The 12897-nt window shown below is 36.7% G+C and overlaps 1 protein-coding gene across 1 annotated transcript; it reads left to right on the forward strand.

Annotated features, from left to right (window-relative positions):
* Nucleotides 1-1491: 1491 nt before the first annotated feature.
* On the forward strand, nt 1492-2901 carry LOC133327197 (uncharacterized). The gene is made up of 3 exons (XM_061535760.1): nt 1492-1510; nt 1931-2069; nt 2118-2901. Exons 1-3 carry the CDS (start codon nt 1492-1494, stop codon nt 2899-2901), a joined length of 942 nt encoding a protein of 313 aa, XP_061391744.1.
* The last annotated feature ends 9996 nt before the right edge of the window (nt 2902-12897 follow it).

The raw sequence follows: 12897 nt of genomic DNA on the forward strand, positions 1-12897 counted from the left end.
AATAGCTTAAATGTGTCGATGTGCTTTTCATGGGACTTTTCTAGGAGTTGGCGCAGAGTGAAAATCTGGTCAATGGTGGATTTGCCAGGTCTGAAGCCGCATTGGTGTGGTCCAATAATGTAATTGACCATTGGGTTCAGTTGTTCACGCAGCACTTTATATGCGATGGGAAGAAGACTAATTCCTCTGTAGTTGGCACATATCGTCTTGTCTCCTTTTTTGTGCACGGCACACAGGTTGCTGAGGTTCCAATCATTGGTCAGGCATTCCTCTAGCCAAATTGTACTAATCAGCTGGTGCACGCTCCTGACCAGCATCTGACCACCAGTCTTGAATAGTTCGGCTGGTAATCAATCGGCACCTGCTGCTTTATTATTCTTCAGCCGATTGGTTGATATTCTAACCTCATCTTAGCTAAGTGGTATGCACTCTATACCGTCATCTCTTATTGGTTCTGGGATATCTTCTTCAACGCCACTATTTGATACCAGAAGCTTTACAAAATGCTCCTTTAAGATCCTCAACACGCTACCTTTATCTGTCAACAGGTTTCCGCCAACACGCTACCTGTATCTGTCATCAGGTTTCCATCTTCATATCTACAGGAGGGTGTACCTTGGGTTTGGTGTTTTACTCGTTGGAAATATTTCTGGAATTTCAATCTGACTCCTGTACATCTCGACTTGTTCCCGCTCACGTTTTTTTATTTTTTCTTTTTTCTGAAAATACTTTTCTTCTCTCTCCCGATGATTCTCTCTCGCATTTCGTGTTGCTACTGTTTGCAGGGTTGTCCTATACGCTGCGATTTTCAACTCCGTAGCATTACGACACTCCTGATTGTACCACGGTTTTCTTGATGGTGTACCAAAGTCTCTATATATCATTCGATTTGCACGAAATTCGGCACAGCATAACGAATAAGGTCTAGAATAATGTGTGTTAGGTTTCGTGAAAATCGGTTCAGATTTAGATATGGCTCCCATATATAGTTTCGCCCGATTTTAGGTAAATAGTCCACTAAAGTCCCTTGAAATCTTTTGATTTGCACGAATTTTGGCATAGCGTACTGTTTAGATTTTGATATAGCTTCTACATATATATTTTCGTCCGATTTTACACAAAATTGACACAAATTTTGCGCAACGTACTGCAGTAAGTATAACCTAGAAGTCCAATCGGCACAAGATTTAGGTTGCAGAATGATATGTTTATGGATCCATTTTCATGTTAATGGTCCTTCGAAAATTCGACGTCTGTTAGTATTCATCTGTTGAATATACCCAAAGTGATGAAGGGTATCATATAGTCGGCCCCGTCCGACTTTACTACTTTCCTTACTGGTTTATCTGTTGTGTTTGTAGCTTATCGACGTCGAGTTTTCGTGTTACATTATATCGCATCTTTGGTGCTACATTAAGACGGGTGCGAACATTGGCTGCCACAAGGTATTGGTCCGAATCGATAATCGCTCCTCTAACCGTCTATTACAACATGATCAATTTGATTTCTAGTAGTGTATATAGAGATGCTTGAATCTGGTGCTGCTAACTACCATGGTTTTTGCTGCCGCGAAGGCAATCAACCTCATGTCGTTGTCGGATGTTTCTTCGGGGGTTCTTCCTTTTTATTATGAAATAAACATACCACCATTAATCTCAAAATTATCATTATAAAAAAATCACAAACATGTATTCTAGTTATTAGGTAAAAACAACTCATATTCCGGTTACAGGTAGTTTGGAACCTTAGTCATTTTCTACACTTTCCTTCTTAAATTTCCATTTCCACTCATTTATCTTCATCTGCCATCAACTATACCGTCAATACTAATTTTTCCCCACTCTAGAAAACCAAAATAATCCAATAACATTTCTCATCAATTTTTTTCTTGTCTACTTTTTCTCCCATCTATTTCTTTTTTTTATTCCAGGCCGTTCATATGTTGGCATCAATGAGGAGATTATGTGGGTTAGCATTGGCATGGGCATAACCATTGCCCTATTGATCACCATTGCCCTGTGCTATATTGCACGCGAAAAATGTCAAAAACGTCAACGAGAATATTATGTGTCAGCATAGCTGGCTTCAAAATGTCAATCCGATTTGGCGACCAACAGTATTACCGCAACACCCGCCACAACAACGACAACAACAAGTACGGCAACAGCTGCAGAGGACAGCAGTTGTGGCCACACAACCACAAGCAGAACAAAGAAAGCCAAAAAATTCTCATTCAAAGTCAATAAGGGAAAGTGTGATTATGAAAGCAGAAGGACCACCTCGGCCGCCACCACCGATAGCATCTCCATACCCAATGCCACCTCCAACGCCATCATCAATCATGGCAGCAGCCAAACAACAAGAACAATGACCAGTTTTAGTAATCGAGTCGCATATGACAGCAGCAACCATCAACAATGTCAGGCGGTTACTCATCATCTTCATCAGCATCCGAATATAAATGTTAGATATTTAAATGAACTTAATTTGCTGTCATCTTCAGCAGTAGCAGGAGCAGAAGCAACAGGACCATCATCAACATCATCCACTTCTTCAGCCATATTGCAATTGCCAGTAAACCGGGCGCCAATGGGGCCGGGCGACTCTACATCATCACCACGTCATTCTTACCTACATCAAATGCAGCAGCAGCAACATCAGAACCATCACCCACACCATTCCCACCTGCACCAACACCAACCTCCCCCGTACCAATATTATGCATATGACATTAGACCACCCGGCAATGACCTACTGCTGGTTGTCTCCAATGAACAAGACGATCAAGAGCAGCAGCAGGAGGATGAACACTTATACATAGAATATGACAACAACCATAACAATGGAATAAGTTTTACCAGCTTCAATATGGGTTCTTGGTGTACACGTTCTTGGGGTTAAAGCGGATGCAGATGCGATTGGTAATTCGAGGAGGAGGAGGTGTAAATTGAAAATTCACTTGACTTCATTTAAGAGGTTAAATGGATGGGGTTTTTATGGATTCTTTGTACTGTGTGTGTGTGAGCTGTAGAGATTATTGGTATGCGGCATGGTATGGAGATAATGAATGCATTTGAACTGTAGACATGATCACATTTTACATAAAATACTTGCGGAAAGTCTCAAAAGATAGCATGATAAGCAATAAATTTTATATTTGCATGTAATTAAGTATGGATTTAATTTATTTGTCATTCCGTTTGTAACATCTTGAAATATCCTTTGGAACCTAATACTATATATATATATATATTTTTTTTTTTTCGATCAGTATAAATTTCTACGTCGATTTAGCAAAGTTTGTCGATGAGTATGGCTATTGAAATTAGGCTATAGGAGCATTATATAATATGAAGACATTTTTAACATAAATTGTGAGGAGGCTAGATTTGTCGCCGTTTGTCGGTGCATCTCCTATCACTTCGTATCAGATGACGGAAAGGTTCTTTTTTCCTTCCCGACTTGGTCTTCTCGCCGTTTACTGCCACAACCACTTTGACAGACTCCTTCTCAATTTGTTGAAAGATCACACGACAAACTGTCACCTTGTCTGAATCCTCATTCGGAATTAAAGGGCTCCGATAGGTCCTTTCCGACCTTAACTGCTAACCTTGTGCCACTTGAAGTTATCCTGCTTAACCGTATTAATTTTGCAGGAATGCCGAATACAGACTTTAAACACCTCTGAACAGATAAGGCTGTCGAACTACTGATAGGTGGAATATGTCAACGTGTTTTTTCGTGGGTCTTCCCCAGGATTTGGTGCAGAGTGAAAAGTCGTTCACACAGCACGCTGGATAGCACTTTATATGCGATGGGAAAAATTACTAAGCCCCATATAATAGTACAATTCGGTATTTTCGAGTTGTTCAGCACAATTTTCATTAGAATGGGCTTTAATTTTGTATTGTAATGTATAGCTAACATTCTTACTAAAAATGTATAATATATACTCAATTGTTGGTCACAATTTCAATCCGATTTGGCGGTTATTTGGTATTTTGTATTCCTAATTTATAGCAAACCTCCCCATTACAAACGATTAATATTAATCAAATTTTTGGTGTAGACCCCATATAAAGATACCCTCCAATATGTATACACTTCACCACACTGTGGTACAGGGTATTATGTCTTTGTGCATATGTTTATAACAGGCAAAAGGAAACAAGATAGACACATGGTTCCTTTTGAGAATAAGCATAGAATCACTGTTTTAGTCGATTTATGCATGTCCGTCCGTCTGTCTTTCCATGTTAAATTGTAAACAAAGTACAGGTCGCATTAATGATCCGATTTGGATGAAATTTGGCACTTATTTGGCCCAAGAAAAATCGGTTCATAGTTAGATATAGCTCTCATATATAGTTTCGTCCGATTTAATGTAAATGGTGTACCAAAATCCCTGTATATATTTCGATTTGCACGAAATTTGGCATAGAGTACTGTATTGAGTCTTGAATGATTTGTGCCAAGTTTCGAAAAAATCGGGTCAGATTAAGATATAGCTCCAATGCATATTTTCGTCCGATTTAAGGTAGATGGGGCACCAAAGTCCCTATATGTAATTCGATTTGCACAAAATTTGGCGTAGGGCACTGAATTGGGTCCAGAATGGTTTGTGCTAAGTTTCGTGAAAATCGGATCAGATTTAGATATAGCTCCCGTATATAATTTCGTCCGATTTTATGAAAATGGTGCACCAAAGTCCCTATATATCTTTCGATTTGCACCAAATTTGGCATAGAGTACTGAATTGAGTCTTTAATAACGTGTGTTAAGTGTAGAGAAAATCGGTTCAGATTTAGATATGGCTCCCATATCTAGTTTCGTTCGATTTTATGTCAATTGTGCACCAAAGTCCTTATATATTTTTCGTTTTCTACGAAATTTGGCATAGAGTACTGAATTGAGTGTTGAATGATGTGTGTCAAGTTTCGTGAAAATCGGTTCAGATTTAGTCATAGCTCCCATATATATTTTCGTCCTATTTGATGTAACTTCTGCACTAAAGACCCATAGCTAGGCCGATTGACACAACGTACTGAAATTAGTATTCCTTCGAAAAGGCGACATCTGTTAGGATACATATGTAGAATATACCAAAATTGGTGAAGGGTATCGAATAGTCGGCCCAGTCCGACTTTACTACGTTTTACATCGAAATTGGCTGTAATTTGGCATTTTGGGTTCTCAATATATAGCCCTACTAAAGATTATTAAAATTGACTAATGTTTCGGGTTAGCCCCTATATATCAGTACCCCCAATATCCGGTATTTAGGGGATGGTATTGTTGGTATTTCGTTTTTACCTGAAAGACCCATATTTCGAAGGACAATGGTGGAGTGTGTAAAAAGTTAGGCACGGCCGAACTTAGCGATTTATTTATATGTTAGTCGTTCATGTGGCAGTATCCTCGCTTACTTCTCCAATTGCATTTTTCAATTTTTATACCCTTCACCACACTGTGGTACAGGGTATTATGTCTTTGTGCATATGTTTGTAACAGGCAAAAGGAAACGAGATAGACACATGGTTCCTTTTGAGAACATGCATAGAATCACTTTCTAAGTCGATTTATGCATGTCCGTCCGTCCGTCTGTCCGTCTGTCTGTCCATGTTAAATTGTAAACAAAGTACAGGTCGCATTTATGATCCGAATTAGATGAAATTTGGCATAGGTCACTTATTCGGCCCAAGGACGAACCCTATTGAAATTGGGAAAAATCGTTTCAGATTTAGATATAGCTCCCATATATATATTTAACCGATTTAATGTAAACGGTCCCTATATATCTTTCGATTTGCACGAAATTTGGTACAGCCCAATCATTTAGGTCTAGAATGATGTCTGCCAAGTTTCATGAAAATCGGTCCAGATTTAGATATAGCTCCCATATATAGTTTCGTCCGATTTCATGTAAATGGTGCCCCAAAGTCCCTAGATATCCTTCGATTTGCAGGAAATTTGGCATAACGTATTTAATTGAGCCTAGAATGATGTCTGCCAAGTTTCATGAAGATCGGTCCCGATTTAGATATAGCTCCCATATATAGTTTCGTCCGATTTCATGTAAATGGTGCCCCAAAGTCGCTATATATCTTTCGATTTGCACGAAATTTGGCATAACGTACTGAATTGAGCCTAGAATGATACCTGCCAAGTTTCATGAAAATCGGTCCTGATTTAGATATAGCTCCCATATATAGTTTCGTCCGATTTCATGTAAATGGTGCCCCAAAGTCGCTATATATCTTTCGATTTGCACTAAATTTGGCATAACGAACTGAATTGAGCCTAGAATGATGTCTGCCAAGTTTCATGAAGATCGGTCCAGATTTAGATATAGCTCCCATATATAGTTTCGTCCGATTTCATGTAAATGGTGCCCCAAAGTCCCTAGATATCCTTCGATTTGCACGAAATTTGGTACAGCGTAATCATTTAGGTCTAGAATGATGTCTGCCAAGTTTCGTGAAAATCGGTCCAGATTTAGATATAGCTCCCATATATAGTTTCGTCCAATTTCATGTAAATGGTGCCCCAAGGTCCCTAGATATCCTTCGATTTGCAGGAAATTTGGCATAACGTACTTAATTGAGCCTATAATGATGTCTGCCAAGTTTCATGAAAATCGGTCCTGATTTAGATATAACTCCCATATATAGTTTCGTGCGATTTCATGTAAATGGTGCTCCAAAGTCGCTATATATCTTTCGATTTGCACGAAATTATGCATAACGTACTGAATTGAGACTTGAATGATGCCTGCCAAGTTTCGTGGAAATCGGTCCAGATTTAGATATAGCTCCTATATATAGTTTCGTCCGATTTCATGTAAATGGTGCCCCAAAGGCCCTATATATCCTTCCATTTGCAGGAAATTTGGCATAACGTACTTAATTGAGCTAGAAGTACGTTATTGCCAAGTTTTATGAAAATCGGTCCTGATTTAGATATAGCTCCCATATAATGCCCAACGGATGACCTATTTATATTTGTTTGAAATCGATTTACATACTTTATGGATAGATCTAGGTAGACTCACATTTAGATAAATATCACATATTTTATTTCATCCAATTTCATGTTAATAGTCCTGTTTAATATACCCATAGTGGTGAAGGGTATCATATAGTCGGTTCCGTCCGACTTTACTACTTTCCTTACTGGTTTTTATTTATCCCAAGAAAGTTCTGCTTCGTCATTTTCAGAAGATTGGGTGAAGTGATCCGATGGTTCTTAAACCTAGCTTTTTTCTTGCCTATTGGCTGTTTGCTTGTAGCGGTATCCTTAACTGCAGATGCCAGCTTGTTAGATCTATGTTGTTCCCTCCTTCCATAAGGCTATTTAGGATATTCTTGTCGACCACATCTTTGTCCTCTATATACATATTTTTAATTATTTTGCCAGATGCACGTCGATCACTGCGTACCAGAGTTCGTCACTAAAATACTTCCTGACTACATTAGCACTGCTTAGCAATTTTATACCAGTGTGTGTGTTCCAAATTCCTCTTTTGTACAGTCCGGTTGTTTCTTTCCCAAATTATACGCAATATTCCGAGCCAGCTCTATCGGTCGTTCGATCGGTTGGTCGGTGGAAGTTAGTTTTTCCTTGGCCGTGTATAGTGGTACTCTCAACTACAGATGGGCCAAGGCATCCACATCTGTAGGAGATTTTTGTAGGATGACGACGGATCAGGACTCGTGGGCAGAATAACGTCGCCCATGGTTAATGGTTAATTTATGTCATGCACCGTAACTTTATTTTATGTTACTTCTTCCATTAGTCCAGCCTGATACCGCCAGGCTTACTAGAGGTATCTGAATAATATGAACATCCACCATCCCCCGGTACAAGAAAGGCACGCTCATTTAAAATGGATGTAATTCGGCTAATCCGTTCAATGCGGGCCCATAATTTGGCATTGACCCGCATTATGTTTCCACCAGCTATAAAAAGTCTTCTATCAAGAGGTTTCCTATCAATAAAAACACTATTGTGAAATTTTCCTTTTCATCTACGCCTCTGTTAGTTATTTACACAATATTTACCATTGTCGAAATTGGTTACATTTCACACTTATCATACCACTTGTATATGACATGTTTGTTTACATATGTATGTATGTTTTTTATTGAAGTGCTCCATCAATCGTTGCAAAAATAAATAAACAATATACGATATAAATATGTATATTATTTCAATATTCTGCATATATAATGCATTTTTAATGTAGCAATTTGATACAAATGAAATTGGGTGAGGTTTTTGGTTTTCCTGGAAAAGAATCGGAAAAACAAAGAAAATTCTTGACATTGCAAACAATTTGAAATTTTTGGTTCGAAAACAAAGAATAACAATGGAAGTGTCAGAAAATTCTTTGTGCCTAATATACGCCAAGAAATTGTCACAAGTTATACCCCACGAACACTTTAAAAAGTCATTGAAACTTGTTTCTAATTACCTTGAAAATTATCGTGAACGTAGGAGACGCTAAGTAATTGGGTGGGGTTTTTGACATTGGAACTATTTATAGTTTTTGACTCGAAAGAAAAACACGCAATGAACAATTTACAAGTTCATTGCTTCGTATACTCGATGTCATAATGTATACGCCTATGTAAACATTTACTATTTTATTCGAGGAATCATTGGTATCTACTAAATTCATTGACAGTTTTATATAAAAACCTTGAAAATTATGTTGAGCATAGGGAATAAAATTGTTAGCTGTATTTCGTACCTTCAATAATTCAGAAAGAATTGTCAGACCCTATAAATCTTGTTTGACCTAATAAACCTCTGTTTTGTTAAGTTTACGAAATTTTCACCTCAAAAGGATTTATGTGATCTAATTTAGAAGTTCAAATTGGCTTTGTATATAACAACATTCAAGGTCGCAGTTTACTATATAAAGACATTGAAACAGCCGGTTAAGGTTACATGTTCATATGCATCTTAAATATATATTTCCAAATATTTCCCCTTATTGGCGGGAGCAGGACAACTACTCGAGAGCATATGTTAAATTTTAGGATTTTTTTACCTTAAAAATCAAGACCATATTTTACAGAAGACTCGAAATTATTGTGTGATCCCATTATTCATTCCCTTATTGGCGGGAGCAGGACAACTACTCGAGAGCATATGTTAAATTTTAGGATTTTTTTACCTTAAAAATCAAGACCATATTTTACAGAAGACTCGAAATTATTGTGTGATACCATTATTGATTCCCTTATTGGCGGGAGCAGGACAACTACTCGAGAGCATATGTTAAATTTTAGGATTTTTTTACCTTAAAAATCAAGACCATATTTTACAGAAGACTCGAAATTATTGTGTGATCCCATTATTGATTTTGATTTTTTGCAACCGATGTGGCTTTTATTTAGCTTTTCACGTTATCAAAAGGGTAAAATATATCTTTCCAGAAAATTTTAAATTTATAGTTTTTTAAGTATTTCGAAGGTTCTATTCGCCTTTGCCAACCGAAGTGGAAAAAAATATAGAATATATATTCGTGTTTTGATATATCTCTATTGAAGGGGCTAGCTGTATTTTCATGGCTGTAAACATGGCTGAATTTTAACATTTCGGATTCGCAGGTAGCAAAAGTCCTCCTAGAGAAAATGCTCATTGTAGCACCATTTTGTAATAAAATCCCCAAATAAAATCCAAACCTAATAATTCGAAACGAAGTTGCAATATGGCATATCGTATATTAGAGGCTAAAATACCTCCTATACTTACATGGAACAATGACATTATTTGTATACAAATAACATCAAGTATTGACCGACAACCAATATTCTGATATACCGATAATTATATATCCACTAGGTGATCCTGTGGTATGTGTCATGCCGTATTATAACTTGTAATCAATGTACAGGCCGCAATCGTCAAGAAATATTGAATATGAATATAGGTAGCGATCAAAAATTAGGAAAGTTTACAAGGTAAAATGGATCTGGGCAACGAATAATCATGCCTGTTCTGAGCGCTGAACATTTACCGGAACCAATTGTTTAAAAAATACAATATTTTCATTTTATACACTTTTTATACCCTTCACCACACTGTGGTACAGAGTATTATGTCTCTGTGCATATGTTTGTAACAGACAAAAGAGAATATGCATAGAATAACTTTCTAATTCAATTTATGCATGCCTGCCTGTCTAACGTTTTTTGTTGAATAGGTTCAGATTAAGATATAGCTCCCATATATAGTTTCGTCCGATTTTAAGTAAATGGTGCACCAAACACCCAAAATTAGGTCAATGGTCTACGCAGCTCGATTAACAGAGCTGTGGAAAGAATCAATTTCCCCAGGCACCCGGTTAACTGGGCCTCGTGAGAAATTTTCGACCGATCCATTATTGGACAGCGAAACATCATGCACATGGGTTTGACAGATGCTCAGCCAAAAGTGTAAATCCGGCCTCCTCTTTCCTCTTTGTTAAGGAAACTAAAGAGTTCGCGTTTACAAAAATTACTTTAAAATTAGACATTGATATATATAATCAGTAAGGAAAGTAGTAAAGTCGGACTGGACCGACTATATGATACCCTTCACCACTTTGGGTATATTCTACATATGTATCATAACAGACGTCGCCTTCTCGAAGGAACATTGACATGAAATTGAATGAACTTAAATTTAAATCTAACCCGATTTTCTCGAAAATTAACACACGAGCTATGATAGGGACAGATTTCCATCTCAAAGGCACGAAAATCCCCATGAACATGCAGAACAACAACATCAAGTGTAAATACAAACATAGAAAAAAATAAACAAAAAAATTCTGTAAATACACTTGTCATGAGCGAACAAATATATAAAAGAGGTCGTACAAAACATTCAATTATAGTAACTTCAGTACATTGTACAAAATTGTGTGCCGGTCGGCGAAACTTTGGGTCTTTAGTGCAAAATTTACATAAAATCGGACAAATTTATATATGGGAGATATATATAAATCTGAACCGATTTTCACGAAACTTAGCACACATCATTCTGGACCTAATTCAGAACTCTGTGCCAAATTTCATGCAAATCGAAGGACTTTGGGGCCCCATTTACCTTAAATCGGACGAAACTATATGGGGGAGCAATATCTAAATCTGAACCGATTATCTCGAAACTTGATCCACGTCATTCTAGACACAATTCTATATACTATGCAAAAATTTCGTGTAATTCGCGTGATATATAGGGACTTTGGTGCACAATTTACATAAAATCGGAAAAAACTATATATGGGAGCTATATCTAAATCTGAACCGATTTTCAGGAAACTTAACACACATTATTCTGGACCTAATTCAGAACTCTATGCAAAATTTCATACACATTTACCTTAAATCGGACGTAACTATATACGGGAGCTATATCTAAATCTGAAACGATTTTCTTAAATTTCTACAATTTCCTTTAGCCAAATAAGTGAGCTATGCCAAATTTCCAAATCGTATCATAATTGCGGCCTGTACTTTGTTTACAATTTAACATCTACAGACGGACGGACTGACGGACATGCATAAATCGACTGAGAAAGTGATTCTATGCATATTCTTAAAAAAAAACAAGTGTCTATCACGTTTCCTTTTGCCTGTTACAAACATATGCATAAAGACATAATACCCTTTACCACAGTGTGGTAATCAAGGAAGCACTGCTGCTTCGATAACTGAAGACTTTATAATTTTCATAAAATAGGACCGAAAGTTTTAAATTTTTCAATTTTGGTGTAAATACAGTTCCGATGAACTGGACAACATTGGCCATATTGCCTGCAGGGACATCGATCGCACTTTTTTATGTAGAGCTTCGAAATTTGGCTATATACTGCTATAAAGTCCAGGTAGGTATTCAAAATGGGATATACCTGCACACGTTTTGGTATAGTCCAATATAACGGTATCGTGCTCGTAGTGACATTTTCTAGCCAATATGAATATTATTTAGCATACAGAGTTCTTGGTGGGTAAATAATTTCAATAATTTTAAATTTTTCTAATATTGAAGGTAGCGTAGACTGGGGTACCTCTTGTTTAGAGCTCTATATCTCAGTACTTATTCAACATATATAAAAACTTTATGGCTGATTATTGTCCTCTGACACTTAATTATAAAAACTAGTACCAAAAGTGTATACAAAATTAGTATTAGTAAAACATTTTTACATTTTTTTTAAACGTCAAATTCGCCGAATGTGCCCCAACCCGGGGTAGCTTCGGCATTTGATGGGACACATTCGACACAATAGTCATAGCCTGGTAATTATGATCGCTATCAGTCTGGTTGAAATTCAGATCCCCTAAGGGCTCTATTTGGTTTTAATACACGACCCAATGTTTGAATTTTAGGGCTATATTTTCTAGCGGCGGACGTTGAAATCTCAAGCCATCTGAAATCGGTTTTTTCTATCGTCCATACAAGCACTTTTATTCTTATATATGTAATTTCGAACCATATTAAAGGATTATTTTTAAAGACAAACTCAATGTTTGTTTAGCCGAATGTGCCCCACTTTAAAATGCCGAATCTACCCCGAATGTACTTTTTATAGTTTTTTTCATTTTTTTCTATCAGTCTAGTAAAAACATTATATTTTTATATTTTTTCTATAACAATACACATCGTAATTAACCACTTTTTAATAATAATAATAATAATAAAATTGAAAAATGTTATACACGAAATACTTACGAAATGGAATGGAAATATTACAAAAACATCTATATAAATACAAAAACCCGTGCATCTAAATAAGTTTATTAGCATGGTACAATTATAAAAGGTAACAGCAAATCCCAGCTGATTTGATTCCTATGAAATACTAGTGTCAATATGAATTTGACAAATTATGTTTTTAAA

The sequence above is a fragment of the Musca vetustissima genome, unplaced genomic scaffold (assembly GCF_032173495.1).
Source record: "Musca vetustissima isolate MV318-11 ecotype Yass unplaced genomic scaffold, APGP_CSIRO_Mvet_v1 utg1901, whole genome shotgun sequence".
Taxonomy (NCBI): Eukaryota; Metazoa; Arthropoda; class Insecta; order Diptera; family Muscidae; genus Musca; species Musca vetustissima.

Bases quoted from the DNA above. Each gene is read 5' to 3' on its own strand.
- LOC133327197 (XM_061535760.1), top strand. The intron at 2,070-2,117 runs GTCAGCATAGCT...GGCGACCAACAG, and splicing joins CGTCAACGAGAATATTATGT to TATTACCGCAACACCCGCCA.